The 26637-nt window shown below is 50.0% G+C and overlaps 2 protein-coding genes across 3 annotated transcripts; one reads left to right on the plus strand and one right to left on the minus strand.

The window, feature by feature from the left end:
• Nucleotides 1-411: 411 nt before the first annotated feature.
• LOC119794209 (extensin-1-like) lies at nt 412-1533 on the minus strand (the record flags this gene model as incomplete). The annotated part of the gene is made up of 2 exons (XM_038301658.1): nt 1437-1533; nt 412-1392 (listed from the first exon to the last, which is right to left on the minus strand). Coding segments are annotated over exons 1-2 (1078 nt in total), but the record flags the coding sequence as incomplete, so codon positions are not given.
• Nucleotides 1534-4190: 2657 nt separating this feature from the next.
• Nucleotides 4191-26637, plus strand: tjap1 (tight junction associated protein 1 (peripheral)). Of its 2 annotated transcripts, XM_038301670.1 has the most exons (12): nt 4191-4501; nt 8028-8101; nt 10126-10176; nt 11570-11707; nt 12934-12962; nt 13058-13219; nt 16794-16860; nt 17780-17809; nt 21811-21918; nt 23974-24057; nt 24838-25509; nt 25763-26637. In XM_038301670.1, the coding sequence occupies exons 4-12, from the start codon at nt 11588-11590 to the stop codon at nt 26399-26401; spliced, it is 1911 nt and encodes a 636-aa protein (XP_038157598.1). In that variant the 5' UTR covers nt 4191-4501; nt 8028-8101; nt 10126-10176; nt 11570-11587; the 3' UTR covers nt 26402-26637. The 2 variants fall into 2 exon arrangements, with proteins under 2 accessions (XP_038157598.1, XP_038157607.1); XM_038301679.1 differs by lacking the exon at nt 17780-17809.

Genomic DNA, 26637 nt, shown 5'->3' on the forward strand with positions numbered 1-26637 from the left:
AGTTGGAAACATTGAGCTTTAGCTGCTGGACGCGCCGCATCAACCAATCAGAGAAGCTGATCTGGGAGCTGGCAGGGAGTCAGACACAGCGCTGCTGATGCAGAGCCCTATGATCACTCCTCTGAAACAGTTTATTAACGCCTAAATTAACTTCAAACGTCAAAACCTGCCGGCAGAATATGTTGGCTTTTATTATCCTGCTGCCTGCAGTTTGTAGCACAGACCTAAAAAACGCTAACATCTACTTCCAGCTCCACCAACAGTAGGGGAAAACCCCCAAGAGGCGAGCGGGTCTGAGGCAGCTGCTGCTGGGGATTCCCAGTGACAGCGCAGCGCCGGTATGTGGGGGTCTGAGCGGCTCCCACAGAGAAATAATCTTTGAAGGCAGGATGGTAATCTGGATGAACTGACTGCACAGACCAGGTCCAGGTATAAGGGGGTCCTGGTATATAGGGGGTCCAGGTATAAGGGGTCCAGGTATAAGGGGGTCCAGGTATAAGGGGGTCCTGGTATAAGGGGGTCCAGGTATAAGGGGGTCCTGGTATAAGGGGGTCCAGGTATAAGGGGTCCTGGTATAAGGGGGTCCAGGTATAAGGGGATCCAGGTATAAGGGGGTCCAGGTATAAGGGGGTCCTGGTATAAGGGGGTCCAGGTATAAGGGGGTCCTGGTATAAGGGGGTCTAGGTATAAGGGGTCCTGGTATAAGGGGATCCAGGTATAAGGGGATCCAGGTATAAGGGGATAAAGGTATAAGGGGTCCTTGTATAAGGGGGTCCAGGTATAAGGGGATCCAGGTATAAGGGGATCCAGGTATAAGGGGGTCCAGGTATAAGGGGGTCCTGGTATAAGGGGGTCCAGGTATAAGGGGGTCCTGGTATAAGGGGGTCCAGGTATAAGGGGTCCTGGTATAAGGGGATCCAGGTATAAGGGGATCCAGGTATAAGGGGATAAAGGTATAAGGGGTCCTTGTATAAGGGGGTCCAGGTATAAGGGGATCCAGGTATAAGGGGATCCAGGTATAAGGGGTCCTGGTATAAGGGGGTCCAGTTATAAGGGGATCCAGGTATAAGGGGTCCAGGTATAAGGGGATCCAGGTATAAGTGGATCCAGGTATAAGGGGGTCCAGGTATAAGGGGATAAAGGTATAAGGGGTCCTGGTATAAGGGGGTCCAGGTATAAGGGGGTCCAGGTATAAGGGGATCCAGGTATAAGGGGATAAAGGTATAAGGGGTCCTGGTATAAGGGGGTCCAGGTATAAGGGGGTCCAGTTATAAGGGGGTCCTGGTATAAGGGGGTCCAGGTATGGCTCGGCCCGGTCGGATGTCGACAACAGATCTTCATGTCCAGCAACACTGTTGCTGCTCCTGAACTGGTGCAGAGGGACACCAGCAGCTGCAGGAATCAAACCACTGAATGTGCTCCATTCCTCCTGTTGCTGGCATAGCTGTCGTATCCGGGGGGGTGGGGGGTGGGGGGCTGCATTGTTTTCAAGCAGCTGGACATTGTCTTCATCTTTCTGTCCAGCAGGGACATGATAATCTGTCCAGCAGCTGCTCTGTGTCCGTCACCATGCGATCTGATGGGTTCCTGTTGTTTTCATCCTTTCACACCAGCTGACACTTTTATGATGGATGTCCTTATTTATGGTTCAGAAAAACAGAAATAAAACTCCCAAAATACCAACAACAGGAGAACCAGACCCAGCAAAGGACACATCAGCCCAGTCAGGACACAAGCTGCCTCTTTAATTGGACATGGGAACATGAGAGGACTGTAAAATCTGAGGTAGAGGGTGAGGATTCTCCAAACAGAGGATGATTTGAATGCAGACCAGCCTTTCCTCCGGTTTGGTATGGGTGCTTTCACTCCATCACAGGAAGTGAGTTTGCTCTGATAAACCCTGCTCAGACGCGCTCCTCAGGGACTCTCTCTGTCTTTGAAACAATGTGATGACTTCTCCTGAACGACTTCAGAGGGATGAAAGTTTAATGAAACTGCAGGAGAAAGTGGGACGCTGCAGCTCAGACACAAAGAAGCAGGATGATGAAACCAGACATGGAAATGCTGCTCCCACATCACATTCCCTCAGTTCTGTCTGCAACAGCTTCATGGATCCAAGACCATGATATTAGATCTGAATATGTTTAAGTTAAAACCTTTCTGCGCTGAACTGGATGCATCATGTCACATTCGATATTTCATTGAGGAGCATGTTAGTCAATATTTAAACATTTAATGGGATTCCACCTGTTGGTAACATTCCCAGCTCAGTGAGAGAAGATGGTCTTTAGCCTGAACATCAGCAACCATCACCAGGCTACCTGGAACTCCTGAAGGAAACATGCTCATTTGAGATTATGATGGATTAACAAAAATAATATTTCACCTTTTATATTTAATGATGTGGGGCAGCATCTGAGGTAGTCATGGAATCTGAACCGGGTTTAGACTGCTTTGATCCAGTTGAACTTTCAGAGTTAGCAAAACTATTGTCTTCATCTAATCCTTCAACTTGGATGTTAGATCCAGTTCCAACCAGGTTATTTAAGGAGGTATTCCTTTTGATCTCCTCCTCCATTTTAGATGTGATTAATCTATCTCTGTTACAGGGATATGTACCATAGACTTTTAAGGTTGCTGGAATTAAACCTCTGCTTAAGAAACCGTCTCTTGACCCAGATGACTTGGTCAATTATAGACCTATATCCAATCTTCCTTTCTGATCTAAAGTTCCTGTTTGGCTGTGACTCCATCCTGGAGAGAAATATCAGCTGTGGTGCTGCCATCAACACCTTTGTTTCTAGATGTTGGAGCTTGGCCTGTTTTCCAGTGTAGTCCTGTTTCTCTGACTGTGACTAACTGGATGTGCTCTCTTCATCCTCTGACATGGGAGCTGGCTCGGAGCTCGTCTGCCTGGCTGTGTGTTTCCTGGACGGGGCCGCCTGTGGAGCTGGTTGACAGTTGCCTTTTGTATCTATGCTTCTTTTTCTATGTCTGCTTCTGTCTCCTTGAACCCCAGTGGGCCTCAGCAGATGGCTGCTCACACTGAGCCTGGTTCTGCTGGAGGTTTCTTCCTGTTCAAAGGGAGTTTTTCCTCTCCACTGTCGCTACAAGCATGCTTAGTGTGAGGGATTGCTGAAGAGTCAATGAGTCGATGCAATCAGCTGGTTTTCCTTAGATAGATGATCTGGTGAACTGGAAAGTGACCTCAGATGACGTTATGTGAATTGGAGCTATAGAAATAAACTGAATAGAATTGGATGGATGAATGATGGATGGATGGATGGATGGTGGATGGATGGATGGATGGATGATGATGGATGAATGATGATGGATGGATGATGGTGGATGGATGATGGATGATGATGGATGGATGATGGATGGATGATCGATGGATGAAGGATGGATGGATGCATGATGGATGGATGGATGATGATGGATGGATGATGGATGATGATGGATGGATGATGGATGGATGATCGATGGATGAAGGATGGATGGATGCATGATGGATGGATGGATGATGATGGATGGATGATGGATGGATGAAGGATGGATGGATGCATAATGGATGGATGGATGGATGATGATGGATGGATGAAGGATGGATGGATGGATGCATGATGGATGGATGATGATGGATGGATGATGGATGGATGAATGAAGGATGGATGGATGCATGATGGATGGATGGATGGATGATGATGGATGGATGGATGGATGATGGGTGGATGGATGATGGATGGATGATGGATGGATGGAAGGATGGATGGATGGATGATGGATGGATGGATGAAGGATGGATGGATGGATGGATGATGGGTGGATGGATGATGGGTGGATGGATGGATGATGGATGGATGGAAGGATGGATGGATGGATGATGGGTGGATGGATGATGGGTGGATGGATGGATGATGGATGGATGGAAGGATGGATGGATGGATGATGGATGGATGGATGGATGAAGGATGGATGGATGATGGACGGATGTCAGGTGTTGTTTTTTTTATATCTGGATATTTTCAGTCACTGAGCTGCTGTTATTCGAATCCTATCTAGTTTTTAAACTGAAGCCTCATAGTAATATTTAAATAAAAGAAAATTAAAAGAGTAATTTAGCCTCTCCTTCTGTACGTGGTCTGTTACGTAATGCCGCACGCAGGGGCGGGAATTAAATGCTAGCCGGGATTCCTGAGGATTACCCATCATGCCCCGCGGGTAAAGATGGCAGCGGATCAACTTTTCCCGGAGCGGCTCTGAGCGGATTTTACTCCCAGGAAAGGAGCCCCTCTGCGGGCCGCTGCTGCCATCTCTGACCGCTTACCTCGGACCTGCTAGCAGCTCCGGACCGCAGCGCTGCTTCCGGGAGTCGGATCGGTCCGGAGCCTCCGAACCTGCTCTAACAGCCCGAGGAAGAGCCTCGGATCTCCTGCTGAAGTTTGTCTGCCCTCGGTGGAGCCGCCCCGGGCCGCACTGGGCCGCGCTGACCGCCCCTCAGGTAAGCTGCCAGCGGTCTGCGAGGGTTCCGGGCGATTCGCGCGGGGCCGACCGGCGCCTAGGATCGTTCAGTGTTTGTGGGGATGGTGGTGAGGGAAGTGGGCCACGGTGTGATCGGTAGCGGCACCGAAGCCGCTGCTCCAGCTTCATCGGTGCATCGGAGGACGGAGACATGGAGGTGATCAGGGGACGGTCCGAACCGGACTGCTGCGGCCCGAACCGCTGAGTCCGGTTGGTTTATTAACCGCAGCCTGCAAGACAGTACCGAGGGCATCAGCGTGACTGCGCCTGACAGACAGCTGAGTGGAAAAACACTCTGAGGCTCCTGCAGCCAATCAGAGGGCAGCAGGAGGAACCAGGAGGTGTTCAGAGGGAGCAGCAGGAGGAACCAGGAGGTGTTCAGAGGGAGCAGGAGGAGGAACCAGGAGGTGTTCAGAGGGAGCAGCAGGAGGAACCAGGAGGTGTTCAGAGGGAGCAGCAGGAGGAACCAGGAGGTGTTCAGAGGGAGCAGCAGGAGGAACCAGGAGGTGTTCAGAGGGAGCAGCAGGAGGAACCAGGAGGTGTTCAGAGGGAGCAGCAGGAGGAACCAGGAGGTGTTTAGAGGGAGCAGCAGGAGGAACCAGGAGGTGTTCAGAGGGAGCAGCAGGAGGAACCAGGAGGTGTTCAGAGGGAGCAGCAGGAGGTGTTCAGAGGGAGCAGCAGGAGGAACCAGGAGGTGTTCAGAGGGAGCAGCAGGAGGAACCAGGAGGTGTTCAGAGGGAGCAGCAGGAGGAACCAGGAGGTGTTTAGAGGGAGCAGCAGGAGGAACCAGGAGGTGTTTAGAGGGAGCAGCAGGAGGAACCAGGAGGTGTTTAGAGGGAGCAGCAGGAGGAACCAGGAGGTGTTCAGAGGGAGCAGCAGGAGGAACCAGGAGGTGTTCAGAGGGAGCAGCAGGAGGTGTTCAGAGGGAGCAGCAGGAGGAACCAGGAGGTGTTCAGAGGGAGCAGCAGGAGGAACCAGGAGGTGTTCAGAGGGAGCAGCAGGAGGTGTTCAGAGGGAGCAGCAGGAGGAACCAGGAGGTGTTCAGAGGGAGCAGCAGGAGGAACCAGGAGGTGTTCAGAGGGAGCAGCAGGAGGAACCAGGAGGTGTTTAGAGGGAGCAGCAGGAGGAACCAGGAGGTGTTCAGAGGGAGCAGCAGGAGGAACCAGGAGGTGTTCAGAGGGAGCAGCAGGAGAAACCAGGAGGTGTTCCGGTTCAGAGGGAGCAGCAGGAGGAATTAGGAGGTGTTTAGAGGGAGCAGCAGGAGGTGTTCAGAGGGAGCAGCAGGAGGAACCAGGAGGTGTTTAGAGGGAGCAGCAGGAGGAACCAGGAGGTGTTCAGAGGGAGCAGCAGGAGGAACCAGGAGGTGTTCAGAGGGAGCAGCAGGAGGTGTTCAGAGGGAGCAGCAGGAGGAACCAGGAGGTGTTCAGAGGGAGCAGCAGGAGGAACCAGGAGGTGTTCAGAGGGAGCAGCAGGAGGAACCAGGAGGTGTTTAGAGGGAGCAGCAGGAGGAACCAGGAGGTGTTTAGAGGGAGCAGCAGGAGGAACCAGGAGGTGTTTAGAGGGAGCAGCAGGAGGAACCAGGAGGTGTTCAGAGGGAGCAGCAGGAGGAACCAGGAGGTGTTCAGAGGGAGCAGCAGGAGGTGTTCAGAGGGAGCAGCAGGAGGAACCAGGAGGTGTTCAGAGGGAGCAGCAGGAGGAACCAGGAGGTGTTCAGAGGGAGCAGCAGGAGGTGTTCAGAGGGAGCAGCAGGAGGAACCAGGAGGTGTTCAGAGGGAGCAGCAGGAGGAACCAGGAGGTGTTCAGAGGGAGCAGCAGGAGGAACCAGGAGGTGTTTAGAGGGAGCAGCAGGAGGAACCAGGAGGTGTTCAGAGGGAGCAGCAGGAGGAACCAGGAGGTGTTCAGAGGGAGCAGCAGGAGAAACCAGGAGGTGTTCCGGTTCAGAGGGAGCAGCAGGAGGAATTAGGAGGTGTTTAGAGGGAGCAGCAGGAGGTGTTTAGAGGGAACAGCAGGAGGTGTTTAGAGGGAGCAGCAGGAGGAATTAGGGGGTGTTTAGAGGGAGAAGCAGGAGGAATTAGGAGGTGTGTAGAGGGAGAAGCAGGAGGAATTAGGAGGTGTTCAGAGGGAACAGCAGGAGGTGTTCAGAGGGAGCAGCAGGAGGAATTAGGAGGTGTTTAGATGGAGCAGCAGGAGGAATTAGGAGGTGTTCAGAGGGAGCAGCAGGAGGAATTAGGAGGTGTTTAGATGGAGCAGCAGGAGGAATTAGGAGGTGTTCAGAGGGAGCAGCAGGAGGAATTAGGAGGTGTTTAGATGGAGCAGCAGGAGGAATTAGGAGGTGTTCAGAGGGAGCAGCAGGAGGAATTAGGAGGTGTTCAGAGGGAGCAGCAGGAGGTGTTCAGAGGGAGCAGCAGGAGGAATTAGGAGGTGTTTAGATGGAGCAGCAGGAGGAATTAGGAGGTGTTCAGAGGGAGCAGCAGGAGGAATTAGGAGGTGTTTAGATGGAGCAGCAGGAGGAATTAGGAGGTGTTCAGAGGGAGCAGCAGGAGGAATTAGGAGGTGTTCAGAGGGAGCAGCAGGAGGTGTTCAGAGGAAGCAGCAGGAGGAACCAGGAGGTGTTCGGTTCAGAGGGAGCAGCAGGAGGAACTGGTTCTGGTACCATGGCTTGGAGGATCAGGTGGTTTTGGCCCATTAGGGGGAACCCAGGGTTCTGGTTCTGGTCCTGGTTCCTGGTCTGGTTCTGATGGAGGGTTCAGCTCAGAGCAGGTGGCTGGAAGAAGAGGAGGGGGAGAGTTGACCCCCCCCAACCTGCTCAGGTGTATCTGGGTCATATAAACTTGCTCTGGTGGTCGGGTTCAGGTTGGTTACATGATCCGTCTGCACCCTGCCACCCTGCTGGGCCCCTCAGTGCCAGCGGGGCCCCAGACATGCAGGAAGAAAAGGCCCATTGTCCTCTGAGACATTCCTGAGCTAAAGGGACAGCAGGGACCGGGTGCCCTCTGAGCCGCAGGGACCGGGTGCCCTCTGAGCCGCAGGGACCGGGTGCCCTCTGAGCCGCGGGACCGGGGGCCCTCTGAGCCGTGGGACCAGGGGGCCTGGGGGCCCTCTGAGCTGCTGGGACTAGGGGGACAGGGTCCTCAGAGCTGCTGGGACTAGGGGGACAGGGCCCTCAGAGCTGCGGGGACCGGGAGCCCTCTGAGCCGCAGAGACCAGGGTGAAATGGGGGCCCTCTGAGCCGCGGGGACCACACGGACAGGGTCCTCTGAGCCGCGGGGACCACACGGACAGGGTCCTCTGAGCCAGGGGGACCGGGGGCCCTCTGAGCCGCGGGGACCACACGGACAGGGTCCTCTGAGCCGCGGGGACCACGGGGACCGGGGGTCCTCTGAGCAGCGGGGACCAGGGGGACCGGGGGCCCTCTGAGCTAACATGATCTGATCTTTGAGGAGAACCGGAAGATCCTGTATGGATCAGCGGTTCTATAGATCCTGATTCCATCTGTTTCCTTCCAGGTTAACAGAGGAGCAGAACTTCAGCACCATCAGGAGGAGGGGGAGGAGCAGGAGCAAAGGATGAGGAGCACCAGGTGAGGAGGAGTTGTCTCTGCTGTCTGTTGAGGTTCAGAGCTGCAGGTCAGCCTGAATGGAACAAAGATCATGAAGCTCCGCCGCTTTGACCTCCTGGCTGTGAGATCAGGCTTTTTTAAATGCGGATTTCAGCAGCCAGTTTAAAATGGAATTCCTCTCTTTTTAATTTTGAAAAGGCAAAATGATTATTTCAATAATCGTTGGTAGAGATCTCGTCTGGTGGAGTCAGAATTTCCCACAATGCACCTTGATGGGGGGATGTTAGAAGGGTGTTAGCAGGGTGTTAGCGGGGTGTTGGAGGGATGTTTGCGGGATGTTAGCGGGGTGTTAGCGGGTGGTTAGCGGGGTGTTAGCGGGTTGTTAGCAGGGTGTTAGCGGGTTGTTAGCAGGGTGTTAGCGGGATGTTAGCAGGATGTTAGCAGGGTGTTAGCGAGGTGTTAGCGGGATGTTAGCAGGGTGTCAGCGGGATGTTAGCAGGGTGTTAGCGGGTTGTTAGCGGGGTGTTAGCGGGTTGTTAGCAGGGTGTTAGCGGGTTGTTAGCAGGGTGTTAGCGGGGTGTTAGCGGGATGTTAGCAGGGTGTTAGCGGGATGTTAGCAGGGTGTTAGCGGGATGTTAGCAGGGTGTTAGCGGGATGTTAGCAGGGTGTTAGCGAGGTGTTAGCGGGGTGTTAGCGGGGTGTTAGCAGGGTGTTAGCGAGGTGTTGGGGGGATGTTAGCAGGGTGTTAGCAGGGTGTTAGCGAGGTGTTGGGGGATGTTAGCAGGGTGTTAGCAGGGTGTTAGCAGGGTGTTAGCGAGGTGTTGGGGGATGTTAGCAGGGTGTTAGCGGGGTGTTAGCAGGGTGTTAGCGGGGTGTTAGCAGGGTGTTAGCGAGGTGTTGGGGGATGTTAGCAGGGTGTTAGCGGGGTGTTAGCAGGGTGTTAGCGAGGTGTTGGGGGATGTTAGCAGGGTGTTAGCAGGGTGTTAGCGAGGTGTTGGGGGATGTTAGCAGGGTGTTAGCAGGGTGTTAGCGGGGTGTCAGCAGGGTATTAGCGGGGTGTTAGCAGGGTGTTAGCGAGGTGTTGGGGGATGTTAGCAGGGTGTTAGCGGGGTGTTAGCAGGGTGTTAGCGGGGTGTTAGCAGGGTGTTAGCGAGGTGTTGGGGGATGTTAGCAGGGTGTTAGCGGGGTGTTAGCAGGGTGTTAGCGAGGTGTTGGGGGATGTTAGCAGGGTGTTAGCAGGGTGTTAGCGAGGTGTTGGGGGATGTTAGCAGGGTGTTAGCAGGGTGTTAGCGGGGTGTCAGCAGGGTATTAGCGGGGTGTTAGCAGGGTGTTAGCGAGGTGTTGGGGGATGTTAGCAGGGTGTTATCGGGGTGTTAGCAGGGTGTTAGCGGGGTGTTAGCAGGGTGTTAGCGAGGTGTTGGGGGGATGTTAGCAGGGTGTTAGCAGGGTGTTGGGGGATGTTTGTGGGATGTTAGCAGGGTGTTAGCGGGGTGTTAGCAGGGTGTTAGCGAGGTGTTGGGGGGATGTTAGCAGGGTGTTAGCAGGGTGTTAGCGCAGTGTTAGCAGGGTGTTAGCGAGGTGTTGGGGGGGATGTTAGCAGGGTGTTAGCGAGGTGTTGGGGGGGATGTTAGCAGGGTGTTAGCGGGGTGTTAGCAGGGTGTTAGCGGGGTGTTAGCAGGGTGTTAGCGAGGTGTTGGGGGGATGTTAGCAGGGTGTTAGCAGGGTGTTGGGGGGATGTTTGTGGGATGTTAGCAGGGTGTTAGCGGGGTGTTAGCAGGGTGTTAGCGAGGTGTTGGGGGGATGTTAGCAGGGTGTTAGCAGGGTGTTAGCGCAGTGTTAGCAGGGTGTTAGCGAGGTGTTGGGGGGGATGTTAGCAGGGTGTTAGCGAGGTGTTGGGGGGGATGTTAGCAGGGTGTTAGCGGGGTGTTAGCAGGATGTTAGCGAGGTGTTAGGGGGATGTTAGCGGGATGTTAGCGGGATGTTAGCAGGGTGTTAGAAGGATATTAGGGGCACTCACTGCTCTCACTGCTCTCTCTGTGTTTCAGCCCTGCTCATCTCTCTGGATGAAATCTGTTGTGGAAACCATCACAGCTCAGGTATGGACCACCGAACTACCAGATGACCACATGCACACACCTGGTGACCGCTCGCACGCGCCTGGTGACCTCAGAAAAACAAGAGAGTGAGGATGAGTCTGACCTGGAGACGTCCAGCCCCGCCTTTATCCCTACAGACAGATCCTAAAACGATGAAGAGTGAAGGAAGCCAGTGGATTATTATGGGATGTTTGGATGTTGGTGGCTCATTCCTCTGTTCATGCTACGTTCACACCTAAAGCAGTAAGACCAGGTCTGTCTGAATAGAGGTGGTAGATAGGAAGGAAGTTCCTTTGCATAGGGCCCTCCTGACACATCTGATCTACTGCATCAGAGCTGTACGGTTTCCCACAATCCTTTGTGTGACGGGACGTAAAAGCATAGCCCACCTCAGAGTTTAACAATGATCTGTTTTTGCTTTCCTGTTCTCTAATTATTGAAAGTAATTCAGGCCTGATGGTAAACAGTGCTGGATTGATTAGGATCTATCTGAAAATGTACGACGCCTGATCAGCCATGCTGGCTCCTGCTGGTGCGAGGGATCGCACTTTTTCCCACCATCTTTATAGGTGGTTTAGTGCCAGGCTCTGGTCTGAGTTCCTAACCTGGAAAACCTGGAGAAAGAATTCACCTCTTAAAACATTATTCTGATTTAAAAATATTACTGTAACCCAAGAGGAATGTTACAAATGGATCTTTTTAAAAAGGAAGACGTATAAAAACCAAACCAAAATAAACTCCTGCAGCTTCTGCAAACAGATGAAACCTGCAGCTGGACGAGGCTCCATGATGGGAGGTCCTCACTAAGATGGAAAGATGGATGTGTGCTGCTGGTCGATGACCCGTCATTGGCTCCCTGGGAGCAGCTCGTGGTCAGGTGATCCAGAGGGACCAAATGGAGCGGAAAGTCACGCTTATGACCCGCTTCCTGCATGGAGACCGACTCTGTAACCCAGAGCGGTCCGGAAGCACGCCATGGTTCCTGATCCAGGCCTGTTCTCCGTGTTTGAAGCGCTTCTTAGCAGGATTCTCAGTTTGACTGTTGAAGTTTAGCTCCTCTGTGACTTTAACCAGGGAGAGCTGTGTGACATCATCACACAGGAGTGGTGATGTCACACAGCTCTGGCCTGCTGAGGGTTAGCTCTGAGTGCTAGCCGCGCTCAGATCAATGCCGCTGCACTTCCTGTTCTGGAAACAGAGGTGGATCAATGGTGGGCCTCAGGCTTCCACTCTGACAGCAGTACTCAGCTGGGTCTGATGAGCCGCCATCGACCTGCTCTCACAGGCAGAGTGTTGCCGTGACGATCAGCAGTCGGGTTCAGGCGTTGTGCTGAGCGGTTGGCGTGTGAGCGGCGGCGGCGTCGGGTGTTTTAACTACCTCATCTCCCAGCAGGACTGAAGCAGAGGAAGGATGGCCAGCGCCACCCCAGCCAGGAAGCCGTACAGGAAGGCTCCTCCACAGCACCGTGAGACGCGCCACGGCCCGACCGCCGCTTCGCCGCCACCTGCCTCGCACCCCGACTTCAGTCAGGTAAACAGGCTCACCCTAAATGCGCCTCAAAGCGCCCCCCAGCACCTCTGTGCCCGCCTCCCCTCCGGTGCCTCACAGCATGGCGTCCCACCCTCGCTGCCCTCAGAGAGCGAGTTGGACGTCTCCAGCCTGTCCAGCCTGGAACTTTACATTCCTCCACCGCCGCCCTTCAGTAACTCCGCCCATCGCCCTCGCCGGTGCAGCAGAACGCTGGAGGTAGGCGTCGCAGCGTCCGAGCTTCACAGCTCAGCCCTTCACCCCCTCACCAACAGCAGAGACAGCAGAAGAAGTCACCAAGTAGCCGCTTCCAGCAGGAGGCGCTCTCCGGTAAGGCAGCGCCACGGTCGGACTCACCGAATGAAGAGCGCCTCCTGCGCCGCCACACCGAGAGGCATCCTGAAGCAGTCGGCCTCCCTGGGTGTGGAGCACACCTACGATACCCTCAGGAAGTCCAGGTCAGCTGAGCTCCTGGATGAGGGCGCGGGGCGGTGCCACGCGGATCACCGGGGGCCCCCCTCCCTGCAGTCCCTGACGCCACCCTCCCCCTGCGGGGGCGGCTGGAACTGGAAGATGCAGGTTTTGGAGGAGAAGGTCCGCTTCTCCAGCTTTTTAGACGAGATAACCTGCCGTGTCCTGAGCCCCGCCCGCCTTTCGCTGCTCGGTAAGGTGCCACAAAAGCAGCGAGCAAGCCCCGCCCACCGGCATGGCCGCCACCGGGCCGACTTCAACCATCCAGAGGAAGTGGTGGACCGGACGCGGCGCTGGGACGGCTGGGCGGCGTCACTGTGTCGATCGGACAGTCGGTACGAGCCCCTGGAAAGACAAAGAGCGGGCCACAGTGACATCACACAAGGGGCGGGGCATAGAAAGGTAACTGGAGGGGTGAAGAGGACCACAAAGGAGAAAAAAGCCCGCCCCAGACCTGGACCCCCTCTTTCTAATGTGTCTCTGCTGTCCCACATCAAGGTAGGTGAGGAGACGGGTCGTCTCTGATCCGCCCGTGTTTCCCCGCCTGCCTCCATCTTTGATTCCTTCTCCGTTTACGGAAAACTGTCCTTCTGATTGGTTCCAACAGCAAAGTTGTTCTTTACCCACCTTCCCTAAAGCTGTCATCCCAAACACCTTTATGACCCACGCCTGGAGCTCAGAGGAGCGTCCAGATCAGCCGTAGCTCAGAGCTCCTAACCGCTGCTTCTCCTCCTAATCCTCCTTCTGCTCTGTTTCAGGAGGCGCTCTCAGACACGGACCGGATCAGGTGAGTCACTGTGGGTCGTTCCTTCCTCCAGCAGCGGGTGGGGGAGGGGTCCACTAATTAGACTAAATCACTTCCTGTCCCGCCTTCTTTCCCAGAATCCTCCAGCAGCAGAATGAGGACCTGCGGCACCGCCTCTCCCTCTCCACCCACAAGATGGAGGCCATGGAGGCCGAGTTTGAGGGCAGCCGTCACTACATGGAGGCGGAGCTTAGCCGAACGAGAGACGACCTGGACAAGATGAGGGACAAGTTCCGCAGGTAAGGACGGCCATGATGATGATGATGATGATGATGATGATGATGATGACACAGTTTCATCAATAGCTGATATGTATAGAAAGTGATAATATTTATAGTTGAGAGCCGCGTTTCCCAGCTGGGGGATGTCTCCCCCTAGTGGCCTTTGAGTGCATTGCAATGGCCACTTTAAAATACTTTATTTCTTTTAGGTAGTGAAATAAAATAATCTGATCTGTTCTGCTTTCTGAGGACCCAATTAAAAATGAAACCAGCTTTTATCAACCAAACATTAAGTTTTTCTTATATGTTTAAAACTAATTAAGTCAGTCAGTCTGTGATTAAATGTGATTATAAAGGAGTTACTCAGAGGAGCTCCATGTTTATAAAAACTGAGTTATAATAAGATTTTATTTTGATTCCTTACCAACTTCCAGGTGATGGAAAGAATAAAATTATAAAGATTAAAAGATTAATGTAAATCCCTTCTTGGTCCCACAATGGGGAAATTAACTCTGCATTAAAGCCGGCAGCGGGCTGCCATTCTCCCTGGGCTGAGAGGGATAGATGGGAAGTTCACCTGTTCCATGGCAAATATAAAAACATAAAATAGGATAAAAAGCTGTCTGGTCTGATCCAAGATGGCCGCCTTCTAGGCACGTCGGCCTCGCTGCCGACAGCGTCCAATGAGGCGTCTAGGTATATACAGGTGCTGGTCATAAAATTAGAATATCATGAAAAAGTAGATTGATTTCAGTAATTCCATTTAAAAAGTGAAACTTGTATATTATATTCATACATTACATACAAACTCATATATTTCAGATGTTTATTTTGTTTAATTTTGATGATTACAAATGACAACAAATGAAAATCTCAAATTCATCATATCAGAAAATTAGAATATTGTGAAAAGGTTCAAAATTGATGGCCCCTGGTGCCACACTCTAATCAGCTAATTAACTCAAACCACCTGCAAAAGCCTTTAAATGGTCTTTCAGTCTAGTTCTATAGGCTACACAATCATGGGGAAGACTGCTGACTTGACAGTTGTCCAAAAGACGACCATCGACACCTTGCACAAGGAGGGCAAGACACAAAAGGTCATCGCTAAAGAGGCTGGCTGTTCACAGAGCTCAGTGTCCAAGCACATTAATAGAGAGGCGAAGGGAAGGAAAAGATGTGGTCGAAAAAAGTGTACAAGCAAGAGAGATAACCGCACCCTGGAGAGGATTGTGAAACAAAACCCCTTCAAAAATGTGGGGGAGATTCACAAAGAGTGGACTGCAGCTGGAGTGAGTGCTTCAAGAACCACCACACACAGACGTATGAAAGACATGGGTTTCTGCTGTCGCATTCCTTGTGTCAAGCCACTCTTGAACCACAGACAGCGTCAGAAGCGTCTTGCCTGGGCTAAAGAGAAACAGGACTGGACTGCTGGTGAGTGGTCCAAAGTCATGTTCTCTGATGAAAGTAAATTTTGCATTTCCTTTGGAAATCAAGGTCCCAGAGTCTGGAGGAAAAGAAGAGAGGCACTTCATCCACGTTGCTTGAAGTCCAGTGTAAAGTTTCCACAGTCAGTGATGGTTTGGGGTGCCATGTCATCTGCTGGTGTTGGTCCATTGTGTTTTCTGAGGTCCAGGGTCAACGCAGCCACATACCAGGAAGTTTTAGAGCACTTCATGCTTCCTGCAGCTGACCAACTTTTTGGAGATGCAGATTTCATTTTCCAACAGGACTTGGCACCTGCACACAGTGCCAAAGCTACCAGTACCTGGTTGAAGGACCATGGTATCCCTGTTCTTAATTGGCCAGCAAACTCTCCTGACCTTAACCCCATAGAAAATCTATGGGGTATTGTGAAGAAGAAGATGCAATACACCAGACCCAACAATTCAGAAGAGCTAAAAGCCACTATTAGAGCAACCTGGGCTATCATAACACCTGAGCAGTGCCACAGACTGATCGACTCCATGCCACGCCGCATTGCTGCAGTAATACAGGCCAAAGGAGGCCCAACTAAATACTGAGTGCTGTACATGCTCATACTTTTCATGTTCATACTTTTCAGTTGGCCAACATTTCTATAAATCCTTTGTTTTTATTGGTCTTCAGTAATATTCTAATTTTCTGATATGATGAATTTGAGATTTTCATTTGTTGTCATTTGTAATCATCAAAATTAAACAAAATAAACATCTGAAATATATGAGTTTGTATGTAATGTATGAATATAATATACAAGTTTCACTTTTTAAATGGAATTACTGAAATCAATCTACTTTTTCATGATATTCTAATTTTATGACCAGCACCTGTATCCCCAATATGCGACCTGGATCTCATCATTTCATGGCAGTCTGAACAACACAGATCTGATTTTTTTTTTTTTCCAATGCGACCCAGAATACTTGGTTCTGAGGTCCTGAATCCGTTATGAATCGGATCTGTTTAATGCGACCTACGGCTAGATCGCATTCATCCGACATGAACGCGATTAGTAGCCGACATAGGTCACTATTCTGCATCTTGCTACGCAGAAGCGGCAAGAAAAACATCAACCAGGGTGCGCAATGATGCGGAGAGCAATATTTATGTCTAACCATCTTAAAAGGATTGACTTTGCGATGTTGGGAAAGATCACTAGATGCGCTGCAGCCGCCAATAGCACACTGATCTTAGTATTGTTAGCCTTTGTGTTGTAATACCGCAGGCTTTGCTAACATGAGCAGTATGTTAGCTTTAAAGTGCTAATGTTAGCTTGTAATGTTAGTGTTACATTAGCATAAGGAGGTGTGACTAGCATTGCGTTAGCCTTGAAATGAGGATGTTAAATTTATATTAGCTTTATGGTGAGGTTAGCTTGATGTAGCTTGGCGTGGTTGCATTTGATTCATGTTATTCTAAGTATTGCAATGTTAGCGTTATGTTATATTGATGGTAGGTTTGTTAGCCTTAGCCTGCTTATGTTTAACAATATTTCAACTTTAGCATACTAATGTTAAATTAAGGTAAATTTAAGCATGCTCATGTTAGTTTTGTTAGCATTTGTATGTTGATGTAAAGGAATATCTTAGCTTATGTTCATATTAGCAGTATGTTAACCGTAGCATGCTAATGAGTGTGTGTGATGTTAGCCTTAGCCTCTTTATGTTAAACAATATTTCAACTTTAGCATGCTAACATTAGATTAAGCATGTTTGTGTTAGTTTTGTTAGCCTTTGTATGTTGATGTAAAGGAATATCTTAGCTTATGTTCATATTAGCAGTATGTTAACCCTAGCATGCTAATGTGTGTGTGTGATGTTAGCCTTAACAAGGTTATGTCTTGTTAGTCTTATCACAGGTGAATTAATGTTATGTTAGCTTAGCATGTTGATGTTAGCTCAGTAAGTTCATGTTAATGTGACAGTTGTCTTAGTATGGAGATATTTTCAATGTTAGCATTAGCTTAGCGATGTGGTCTGTTGTAAAATGGCTCCTGATGCTACAGCTTCTGGGTGACTTGAATCCAGGATGTTAGCTCAGTGATGGCTGGGATGTAGACGGTTCTCCTGCTGAGCATCTAACCACTCGTCTCCTGCTCTCTCTGCAGACTCCAGAACAGCTACACAGCGTCTCAGAGAGCCAATCAGGACCTGGAGGAGAAGCTCCACGCTTTGGTAACGTCTGCTTTGATCCCTTGATGAGCAGCATGCTATCAATCTGGATCCCATCATTAGTTACTGAGCTGATAGCTGTAATGAGTCCTCTGATTGGTCCCCTGGCTGACCTCATTGGTCCCCCAGTGCATTGATCAGCTGTGGAAAAGGTTGAGTGACAGCAGAGCGGTTGCCATGGTAACTCATGATGATGATGATGATGTGGTATGTAAATCAGAAGGTGTTAGGATGTCCAAAACCAGCAGGTTCTGCTGATCTGAGTGGAAGAACCTTCTGAAGGTACCTGGGTCCAGCTCTGGTTCTCCTTCTAATAGTCCTGGTTCCCTCTGACGGCTGGGTTCCTTCCACCCTGATGTTCCTCCAGAATCAGAGTCGGATTCCTTCCAGATGTTGTGGACCTCTCTGCGACAGGAACAAGATGGAGGCTGAAGTGAAGCTCCAGGTCCTCCAGGTGTAGATGGTGAGGTCTGGGCCGGGCCGACCCTTTCAGACACGGGGAGATCAGAAGCAGCGTTATCGTCACTGATTCTGCCACCGCTCTGATCCGGTTCCAGGCGGTTCTTCTCCTCTACCTTAGTTCCACTGAGAGACGAAGTGGTCTGTAGATCGTGACCCAGCCAAACAGAAGCAGGACCTTCAACCCTCTGAAGGACTCGGTTCTGTTAGAAGTTTTTCTCTCCTCTAATTCTTCTCAAACCTGTGAATCTGTTTATTTCTCTGAAGCGGACCGCCTGCCAGGAAGGTTCTCGTTCTGTTCCCGGGCCGGTTGGTGCCGGGTGTCCTGACAGGAGGAACTTCTTCTGCTGTGATGTTTGTTCTGATGATGATGATGGTTCCTGTGTCTGACTGTCCTTCATCTCTTCTCTCCTTTCCTCACGCTGCTCTCTGATGGACTCATCTTCATCACCATCTTCATCAGGCTGCCGTCAGCCAGACATGGGTTCATGCAGTTGGGTTTCATTCATCCTCATCTTCCTCATCCCTCCCTTCCTCTTCCTCAGTCTTTTCGAGAACCACGTCATCAGAGTCAGCTTTCAGGAACTAAACCCCTTTTAAAGTCTGTTTATTTTTGTTGATTCCAAAGCGACCCCAGCAGACCGTCATGGTTTCTTCTGGTGTGATCCTGACGACTCTTAGCTGACCTCTGATTGGACCTGGTGTTCAAACGCTCTCATTCTCATCATATCGGGTTTCTCCTGCTGCTTCAGATCAAACCGAATGTTTAAAGGTTGCTTAGAAAAGAGTCCTGCTGGAAACCAGAACCCAAAGAACAATGTTTGCTTCCTAAAGCCTCATTTATGCTCAGAAACCAGCTCGTCTGCGTGTGTGTCGCAGTTAACGGAGACAGTGCCGCAGACCGGAGGCCTCTGATTGGCCAGTCGCTGCGTGAAAACACGCAGCGACTGGCCAGTCTTTGGGGAACACTCACGGGGGAACTGTGTGACGTCCGGCATTGGATGAGGTGTTGTAGACGGCGAACAGCTGGTTAAACCGACACACAGACACCCACAATCCTATCTAGTTCCTGATTGGCCCTCTGGCGTTGTGGCCTGGAATAACGGCGCAGACCACGCTTCAATATTGGGCATAGATAAAAAAATATCTGCGTCATACCTGCGACAAGCTAACTGCGACACACTGCTGCGGGATGATAACCAGCCCTTAAGAGTTCTACATTTAAAGTGTTAAAGTAGCGTCGCCATGCTAAGTGTTAATACACTAAATGCTGACTCAGACTTTGCATAATAACACTATCATTTTCTTTGCTTAAGACAATAGCATGCTGAAGACAGTGTTATGTTAGCGATAGCCTAAGTATGCTATCGCTAACATAAGCAGGAGTTAAGCTAACCTAGATGGAGGCGCATTAGTTACCATAATCCCTGAATGCTAATATTGGTTTGAAATAGGAGTTAGCTCAGTCTTAGCATCCTAATGTTAGCTTCCAATACCTATAGCATGCTTAAATTTAGGTTGTCTTTATCCCTGAATGTTGTCAACTGTTTTTTTTAGCTTTGACGTGCTTCTATTTGGGTTAGCTTGATTTATGAATGCTAGTGTTAGCTTTCATTAGCTGCGGCATGCCTATATTAGCGTCACTCTGATTCCTGTGTGGAAATGTTAGCATTTTATTTATAGCAAGCTGAAAAAAGAAGGGTTACCTTAATGTTAGCACGATGTTAGCATTATCTTTGTAACATGAACATTATTATTACTAAACAATACTGAAATAATTGTTACATTACTTGCCTACCTTTTGGCTATCAGTCTTATGCTAATGTTTGGTTTTTGTAAAGAACTATATAGTAAAGAACTATATAGGTTAATAATGTATTTCCTGAGAAATTAAATTAATTAAAATCCCGTTTTATCCCTCTGTTCCTGATCTGTGGAGAAAATGGGATGCTACGTTACTTCCAGGAGCTAACTTTATCAGCTCTGGATTTATACATAAATCTAATGTTTGGTTTTTGTTAGCTATAGCACTGTCACTACCTGATTTAGTCTTTCCTAAATCTAGTCTTTTTGAGATTGTTTTCCTTTCATGTTAACATTATGCTGTATAGTGCGTAATCTAAATAAAAAAACAACTAAAATGCAGATAAACACGGTTTAATCAGATTTACTGCTCTGATCGTGTCCCATGATGACGTCAGAGATGCTGTTTGATGGAGAAAATGGAAAAACCAGCAAATTGTCTCAGAAAAGTCATAAAACATTTTTTTAAGATGTGTATTAGCATTCTTTAGTGAGTTAAGGACAAGAGAAATAATTTTCGTACCATAATTACAAAATTTATGTGACCTGGATGAATATCTGGATGTGTAAATGAGCCGATGGTATGGATCGTGCTCCCGGGACAATCAGGTAGCGACAATCACCCTGATCTTTGATTAACCTAAATCCTAGCATGCTAACGTTGGCTTTTGTTCCTGAACTTAGAGTTAGCTAGCTCCTAGCATGCTAACGTTGGCTTTTGTTCCTGAACTTGGTTAGCTAGCTCCTAGCATGCTAACGTTGGTTTTTGTTCCTGAACTTAGAGTTAGCTAGCTCCTAGCATGCTAATGTTGGCTTTTGTTCCTGAACTTAGAGTTAGCTAGCTCCTAGCATGCTAATGTTGGCTTTTGTTCCTGAACTTTGAGTTAGCTAGCTCCTAGCATGCTAACGTTGGCTTTTGTTCCTGAACTTTGAGTTAGCTAGCTCCTAGCATGCCCTTTTACCAAGCTGACCGTAGTGTTACTATAGCATGCTGAAGTTAGTGTGTTGATTGGTATACTGCACTGACATTCAGGCATGTAATGTTAGCGTTAGCTTTAGCATGCTGACCCTGCTGGTGATTTCTGTATTGGTTCTCTCTGCACCGTTTGTGTTCATTTAGGTCATTAGAAACACAGATCCACATTTAATGCTTTAGGAAACAAACTGAAAATATCTCTTTCCTTCCTCTGTTATGTCACTTTAAACGGTATTCTTTAAAATCATAAAAGTAGAAATATCAGTATTTTATTAATACTTTAAATGGATAAAACTATGAAGCATAAATGGATTTATTTATCATTTTTATTTCTCTGGTTAATCGGATTGTAATGTAGTTGCTCTGAAATGCGCCCCCTGCTGCATTGACGGTGTCAGTACATGCTCAGAGCTTTGAGGTCACTGTACGATGTTTCCCGTCGCTGCACGCAGCTACAGCTCACTCTGTACAAGGAAACTGCAGGGTTCTGATGCGCTCTACCTGCTCACATTGTACGTCTATAACCAGGTGGGACTCGGCTCCGCAGTGAGATGGCGCTACTCGGACTCGTCTATCTGGTCCTGATGGGGAGGCGGTTGTTAGAGGCTGATCGCCCCTCGTTACCTGCTGTAAACTGCACCACGCACCATCAGGATGAAAGACGGCCCGAAAAGGGCACGATATCGCCCAGTGCACGCCCGGCTTAATGATCATCATGTGATCACAGTTTCTAAACTTTTCTAAAACATTTATTACAGAGAAATTAAACCATTAAATAATCCCTTTTCTCGGAGGCGTGGAGATGACAGATTCTCAGACAAACGGTGCGGTGACCTTAGCCGCGACACATCGGCTGTAGTGCTATTATTTCCTCGTTGTACCACTAATAACAAGCGGTTTGTAATTATAAACTGGAAGTTAAGGCTAAAGCTAACGGCTGGTTCAGTCGTTACAGGGAAAAGGTAAAACAGATCCTGTGATGAGGAAGGACAGCAGCTGGATGGTTCTCTGTGGAAATGTCTCCATGAATGATTAAAGGTGATGAACATGAAACCAGACGCGGCCCTCAGAAAGTATTTTAAACTCTTCTGTTTTTAGGTTTGCTGCTAATAAAAACTGGCCCGGGGCTCCTGACCTTAGCCTGGGGGGCGCTGGTAGAAGTTGGATCCATGTTAGCCTTTGCATGCTACATTCTACAGCTAAACTGTGTAGTCAGACCATAATGCGCTGCAGCATGAATGCTCTGCATGATGCTCAGCCTTAGCTTTAGCATGCTAACATGATCAGACGCCCGCAGCGACACTAACAGAAGGGTCTGGTTTTTACAGGAGCTTGCGTCTCCTCAGTGAGGAGGCTCCATTATTCCCGTCCTGATCCGATGACGTAGAGCCGCCATGCTGATCTTTGTCATGTTTGCTTTGGGCACAATCGGATTACTCAACTGATTTCTTTCAGCTTTGACGCTTTGATCAATCCAATCAAATGTCATTGATCCTCCAGTAACTGCAGCCACTTTTCTGCATCCCATAGTGCATTAGGCAGCGCTGCTCGCTAACGCAGCATTCAAATGATCTGGGAAAACGTCCTCGAGAGGAAACCACTGAGGGAGGATGTAGTGTGTTATTCCCACATGATCTGAATGTACTGATCCCTGCAAATGCCCTCTGCTAACAGCTCAGCCTTCTGATTGGCTCCTAAATGGTGTCTGTCTGCAGCTACGGAAGGTGGAGAGGGACAAAAAGACCATGGACCAGGAGATAGTGCAACTCACCAACAAACTTCTGGATGCTAAAAACACCATAGACCGTCTGGAGGAGCTGAATGTAAGAACCTGCACTCTACACTCTTTGCTGTCCACCTTTAGTTTGTTTCCATGGAAACCATGCCCAGCTTCTGATTGGCTCCTGTCTGAGCGTCCACATTCAGGTATCTACTGCAGAAAGGCTGAGAAACACTGAGGTAAAGATGAAATCATCTGGGCGTGTCGAGGCTGAGTGGAACAACAGCAGATTAAACTGCGGTGCATTGGCCCCCAGACTGCTAATTAAAAGCAGCTGAATCTTGATGACTTCAGCACAGCTGAGTCAGACGGGTCTTAGTTAGCTTCTGCTAACACAGACCTACTCACTCATAGACATTAATAATAATTAAACTTAATTAATCTCCCATTGGGGAGCAGTGGTCTGCCATTGTGCGTAGACGCATCATTGGACGCCGCCGGCAGCGAGGCCTGTCCCTACTCTATCGTCCCAGGACCATGATTAAATACATTAAATAATGGTACAAAAAAATATTTATTTCCATCCTTAAAGGAATAGTACACCCAAAACATGATTAGCCTTCATTTTCTACTCACCCCCATGCTGAACAACACTCTGGAGTACTTTTTTGATATCTCAAATGCATCTGGAGATCTGGGAGGCTTCTTGCTGTCTGCTGACATTCAAATAATGGAGGTCTATGGCGCCCGAGGCAGAAGGTCCATAAAAGTCCACAAAAAACGTGTCAATATTCCTCCATACTGCTCGTCCAATGTATTCCAAGTTTCCTGAGTGGGTAGCATCCAGAATTTACTTGAAACGAAGTCATTTAGAATGTTTTTAGAGCATAAACAGTAGTGTATAGGATTTCCTAAAAGCGCGTTCACGGTCTACGGAAACCGCGGCAGACCAACCCAGACGAAAGTGCGCATTCAGCTCGGCAAAGAACTCATGCTCTTCCTCAACACTGAAGTCCTCAGACATTTTTCTTTCGTTGTTTCTTTCTTTGCACAGGTAAACAGCACATTTCTTCTTCTACGCTTGCATTATCGGCAGAGCAGACGCTGAATGCGCACTTTCATCTGGTTTGGTCTGCCGCGGCTTCCATAGACTCGTGAATGCGCCGGCGCGCGCTTTCAGGAAATCCTATACACTACTGTTTATGCTCTAAAAACATTCTAAATGACTCCGTTTCGAGTAAATTCTGGACGCTACCCACTCAGGACACTTGGAATACATTGGACGAGCAGTATGGAGGAATATTGACACGTTTTTTGTGGACTTTTATGGACCTTTCTGCCTCGGGCACCATAGACCTCCATTATTTGAATGTCAGTAGACAGCAAGAAGCCTCCCAGATCTCCAGATGCATTTGAGATATCAAAAAAGTACTCCAGAGTGTTGTTCAGCATGGGGGTGAGTAGAAAATGAAGGCTAATCATGTTTTGGGTGTACTATTCCTTTAACTCACTAAAGAATGCTAATACACATCTTTAAAAAATGTTTTCTGACTTTTCTGAGACATTTTGCTGCTTTTTCCAGCGTCTCTGACGTCATCATGGGTCACGATCAGAGCAGTAAATCTGATTAAACCGTGTTTATCTGCATTCTAGTTGTTTCTTTCTTTAGATTACGCACTATATAGCATAATGTTAACATGAAAGGAAAACATTAAACTCAAAAAGACTAGATTTATGTTTAAATCCAAAGCTGCTAAAGTTAGCTCCTGGAGGTAGCGTAGCATCCCATTTCGTCTACAGTTCAGGAACAGAGGGATAAAACAGAAACTCAACTTAGGAACGCCTAACGCAGAGCCGATGGGCGGGTCGTTTGGCAAACGCAGAGCCGCTGGGCGGATCGTTTGGCTAACGCGTAGCCGCTGGGCGGGTTGGCTAAAGCAGTGGCATTTGAGCACATAGATCCTGTTTCACCAATTAGCATCTGAACTTGATCCCAGTTGTAATTATTCAGCAAGGATAACATCCCGCCTGGAACACAGAGACAGAAAAACACGATCAAAGCCTAAAATGTTTTAAAATGAACCAGCTGAGGTTTTAAAGAATCCTCCAGAACTGCTAAGAACCATGCAGCTAATGCTAACCTTATGTCTGTGTGCAGGAGCGCTACAGGCAGGACTGCAACTTGGCCGTTCAGCTGCTCAAATGCAACAAATCCCATTTCAGGAACCACAAGTTTGCTGACGTAAGTACCAGAACCAGTTCATCCCCAACAGAACCATCACTAATGGACCAGTTTCCATCTGAAGGGTCCCTCTTCATCCTTTTACTGATTATTGATGATGATGATGATGACCTTTAATAAGAGTAAATAGGATCATGCTGACCGTCCTCGTTCCACTGCTGAGCACAGACTGGAGGTCCCACGCCGTGGGGGGTGGTTCTGCTGGGCTCTCATCCCCACAGCAGCGGTACCGGTCCGGTTCTGACATTTCCAGCCATGAAGCATCAGATGGAGACTTTATGCTGCACCAGTGGGGTAATAATTAGAACAGCAGCTATTTAAAGGCTGGCTCCATCAGTGGAGACGTTCAGAGAGGGGCCCATTTAATGTGAGGAACAGAACCAGAAAAGGTTCTAGAGAAACGGGTCCAAAGGTGCCGAACCTTCTAAGGATGGTTAACCCTCGGTGTGTCGTCCAGTTCATCCTCACCCCTCAATGCTTTCTGAATCTCTGAGCATCTAAGGGGTTCCCTGGGTACACAGATGCTCCAACATGGTGGAAAAGTGACGGCTGTAAACGTCTCCGCCGCCCACTCTGCTGTCCTTCCTGTCTTTGTTCCAAAAAAGTTCAAAACAATCCACTGGACTTTGTTTGGACTTTGAAAAATCTTCCTGGATGGAAGAGAAACGTCTTCAAACTTGGAAACAAAGTCCAGAGGGTTGATTTTAACTTGTTTGAAATGACGATGACCTGGATGACTGAGGTCCTTCATGATGGCTTCCTGTCTTTGTCTCCGTCCAGCTGCCCTCAGAGCTGCAGGACATGCTGAACAAACACATGAAGAGCAGCCTTCCGGAGCGAGGCCCCGCCCCCGGCTGCCAGGACCCGGACACGCTCAGCCTGACGCACGCCGACGTGGTGCCCACCTCCGTCATCGCCCGCGTCCTGGAGAAACCCGAGCCGCTGGTCCTGAACTCGGCTCAGTCCAGCAGCTGCGGCCGACCGGTCGCCGAGGACGTCTTCGTGCACGTGGACATGACGGACCCGGCGGGCGAGGCCCGGGAGAACGGCGGCGCTCTGGAGGAGGCGCAGCACAACGGGTCCTGTCGCAGTCAGAGCAGCCTAGACGAGGAGCTGGGCGGGGCCCCGTCCTTTGAGAAGCTCAACCCGTACCCGGCGCCGCCGCCGCCTCACCCGCTCTACCCGGGGCGTAAGGTTATCGAGTTCTCGTCCGACGACAAAGTCAAAATCCCCAAGAACTCGCCGCTGCCCAACTGCACCTACGCCACGCGGCAGGCCATCTCCCTGAGCCTTGTTCAGAACGACGAGGAGCGTCTGGCCCCAGGAAGTCCCGCCCCCTCCTCTTCCTCAGGCGGGGGGGGCGGAGTCAACCAGCACACGCCGCCGTCACAGCGCGATGCCATCAGTGAGCCGCTCTCCACCCAGTCAAGCCCGTTCAGCAGCCCGCCGCAGGTACGAGGAAGCTCCGCCTACAGCTGCTACCGACCAATCGGAGAGCAGAGTAGAATCAGTCACATGACTGGTTGATGGTCTGATGGTTCCAGATCCTCCAGAGGTGCCATGCCCAGGAAGGTCCAGGTGCTTTCAGGACCGCTTGGAACCTCTGGAGGATTCTGGACCAAACTGGGACCTGCTAGCGGTCGATGAACAGAACCTTTTAGAACCAGGAAATCTAATGAACCTGATCCGTGATTCTTCCCCTCAGGCACCGAGCGTCCCGGCGAGCTCTGCCAGCTCAGAGGAGGACCTCCTCGCCAATTGGCAGCGAATGTTTGTGGAGAAGATGGCGCCGTCCTGCGAGGGTTCGGTGACGCACCGTACATCTTTCAGCAGTCAGACGGCGAAGGAGTTGCAGAGGAGGAGACAGGTGGCGGCCGGCGGGGCCGCTGCCTCATCAGAACGCCACAGAACCGCGTATTCGGACGGAGAGGATGGCTCGTCGGCGCGGAGCTGGACGCCCAGCAGAGGGTCCAGTTTGGATACGGACACTGACACGGAGGCTCAGCCCAGCAGGAGGAGCCACTACGGCGCCGGGAGCGGCCCCGAGGATGGCGAGCAGCTCCTGATGAACCTGGAGGATGAAACTGGAAGCGTAGACACTACCATCACCGTGGCAACGGGCCCAGCCGACAGCCACAGGAAGGAGGAGGGCGACAACAGCTCTGCTGAAGAAAAAGACGTTTTTCCTCATGGGCTGCCCGTCATCTCGCCCCGCCTCCTCGAGTTTGACCCCGCCCCCGGCCCTCAGCGGCCGATGAAGAGCCCCAAGAGGATGGGGGTGCACCACCTGCACCGCAAGGACAGCCTTACCCGAGCTCAGGAGCAGGGCACGCTGCTGGACTGACCGTCTCCATGGAAACCAGGCCACACACACCCAGGAAATAGCCATACCTCTACCGTATGCTGCCGAGCGCGCTGGGTTCTGACATTGATTAGCCGACAGGTGATGAGGAAACCGAGCCAGACGACCTCACTTCCTGTTCCCTAAAAGATAGAAATGATCCAATCAGACGGGAGTTAGAAAAACTAATGATAGCAGATTATGAGCAGGTCAATCTGGGGGGGTCGGGTAAAGGGGGT

This window comes from Cyprinodon tularosa, unplaced genomic scaffold, assembly GCF_016077235.1.
Source record: "Cyprinodon tularosa strain WSP-4 unplaced genomic scaffold, ASM1607723v1 ctg1127, whole genome shotgun sequence".
Lineage (NCBI taxonomy): Eukaryota > Metazoa > Chordata > Actinopteri > Cyprinodontiformes > Cyprinodontidae > Cyprinodon > Cyprinodon tularosa.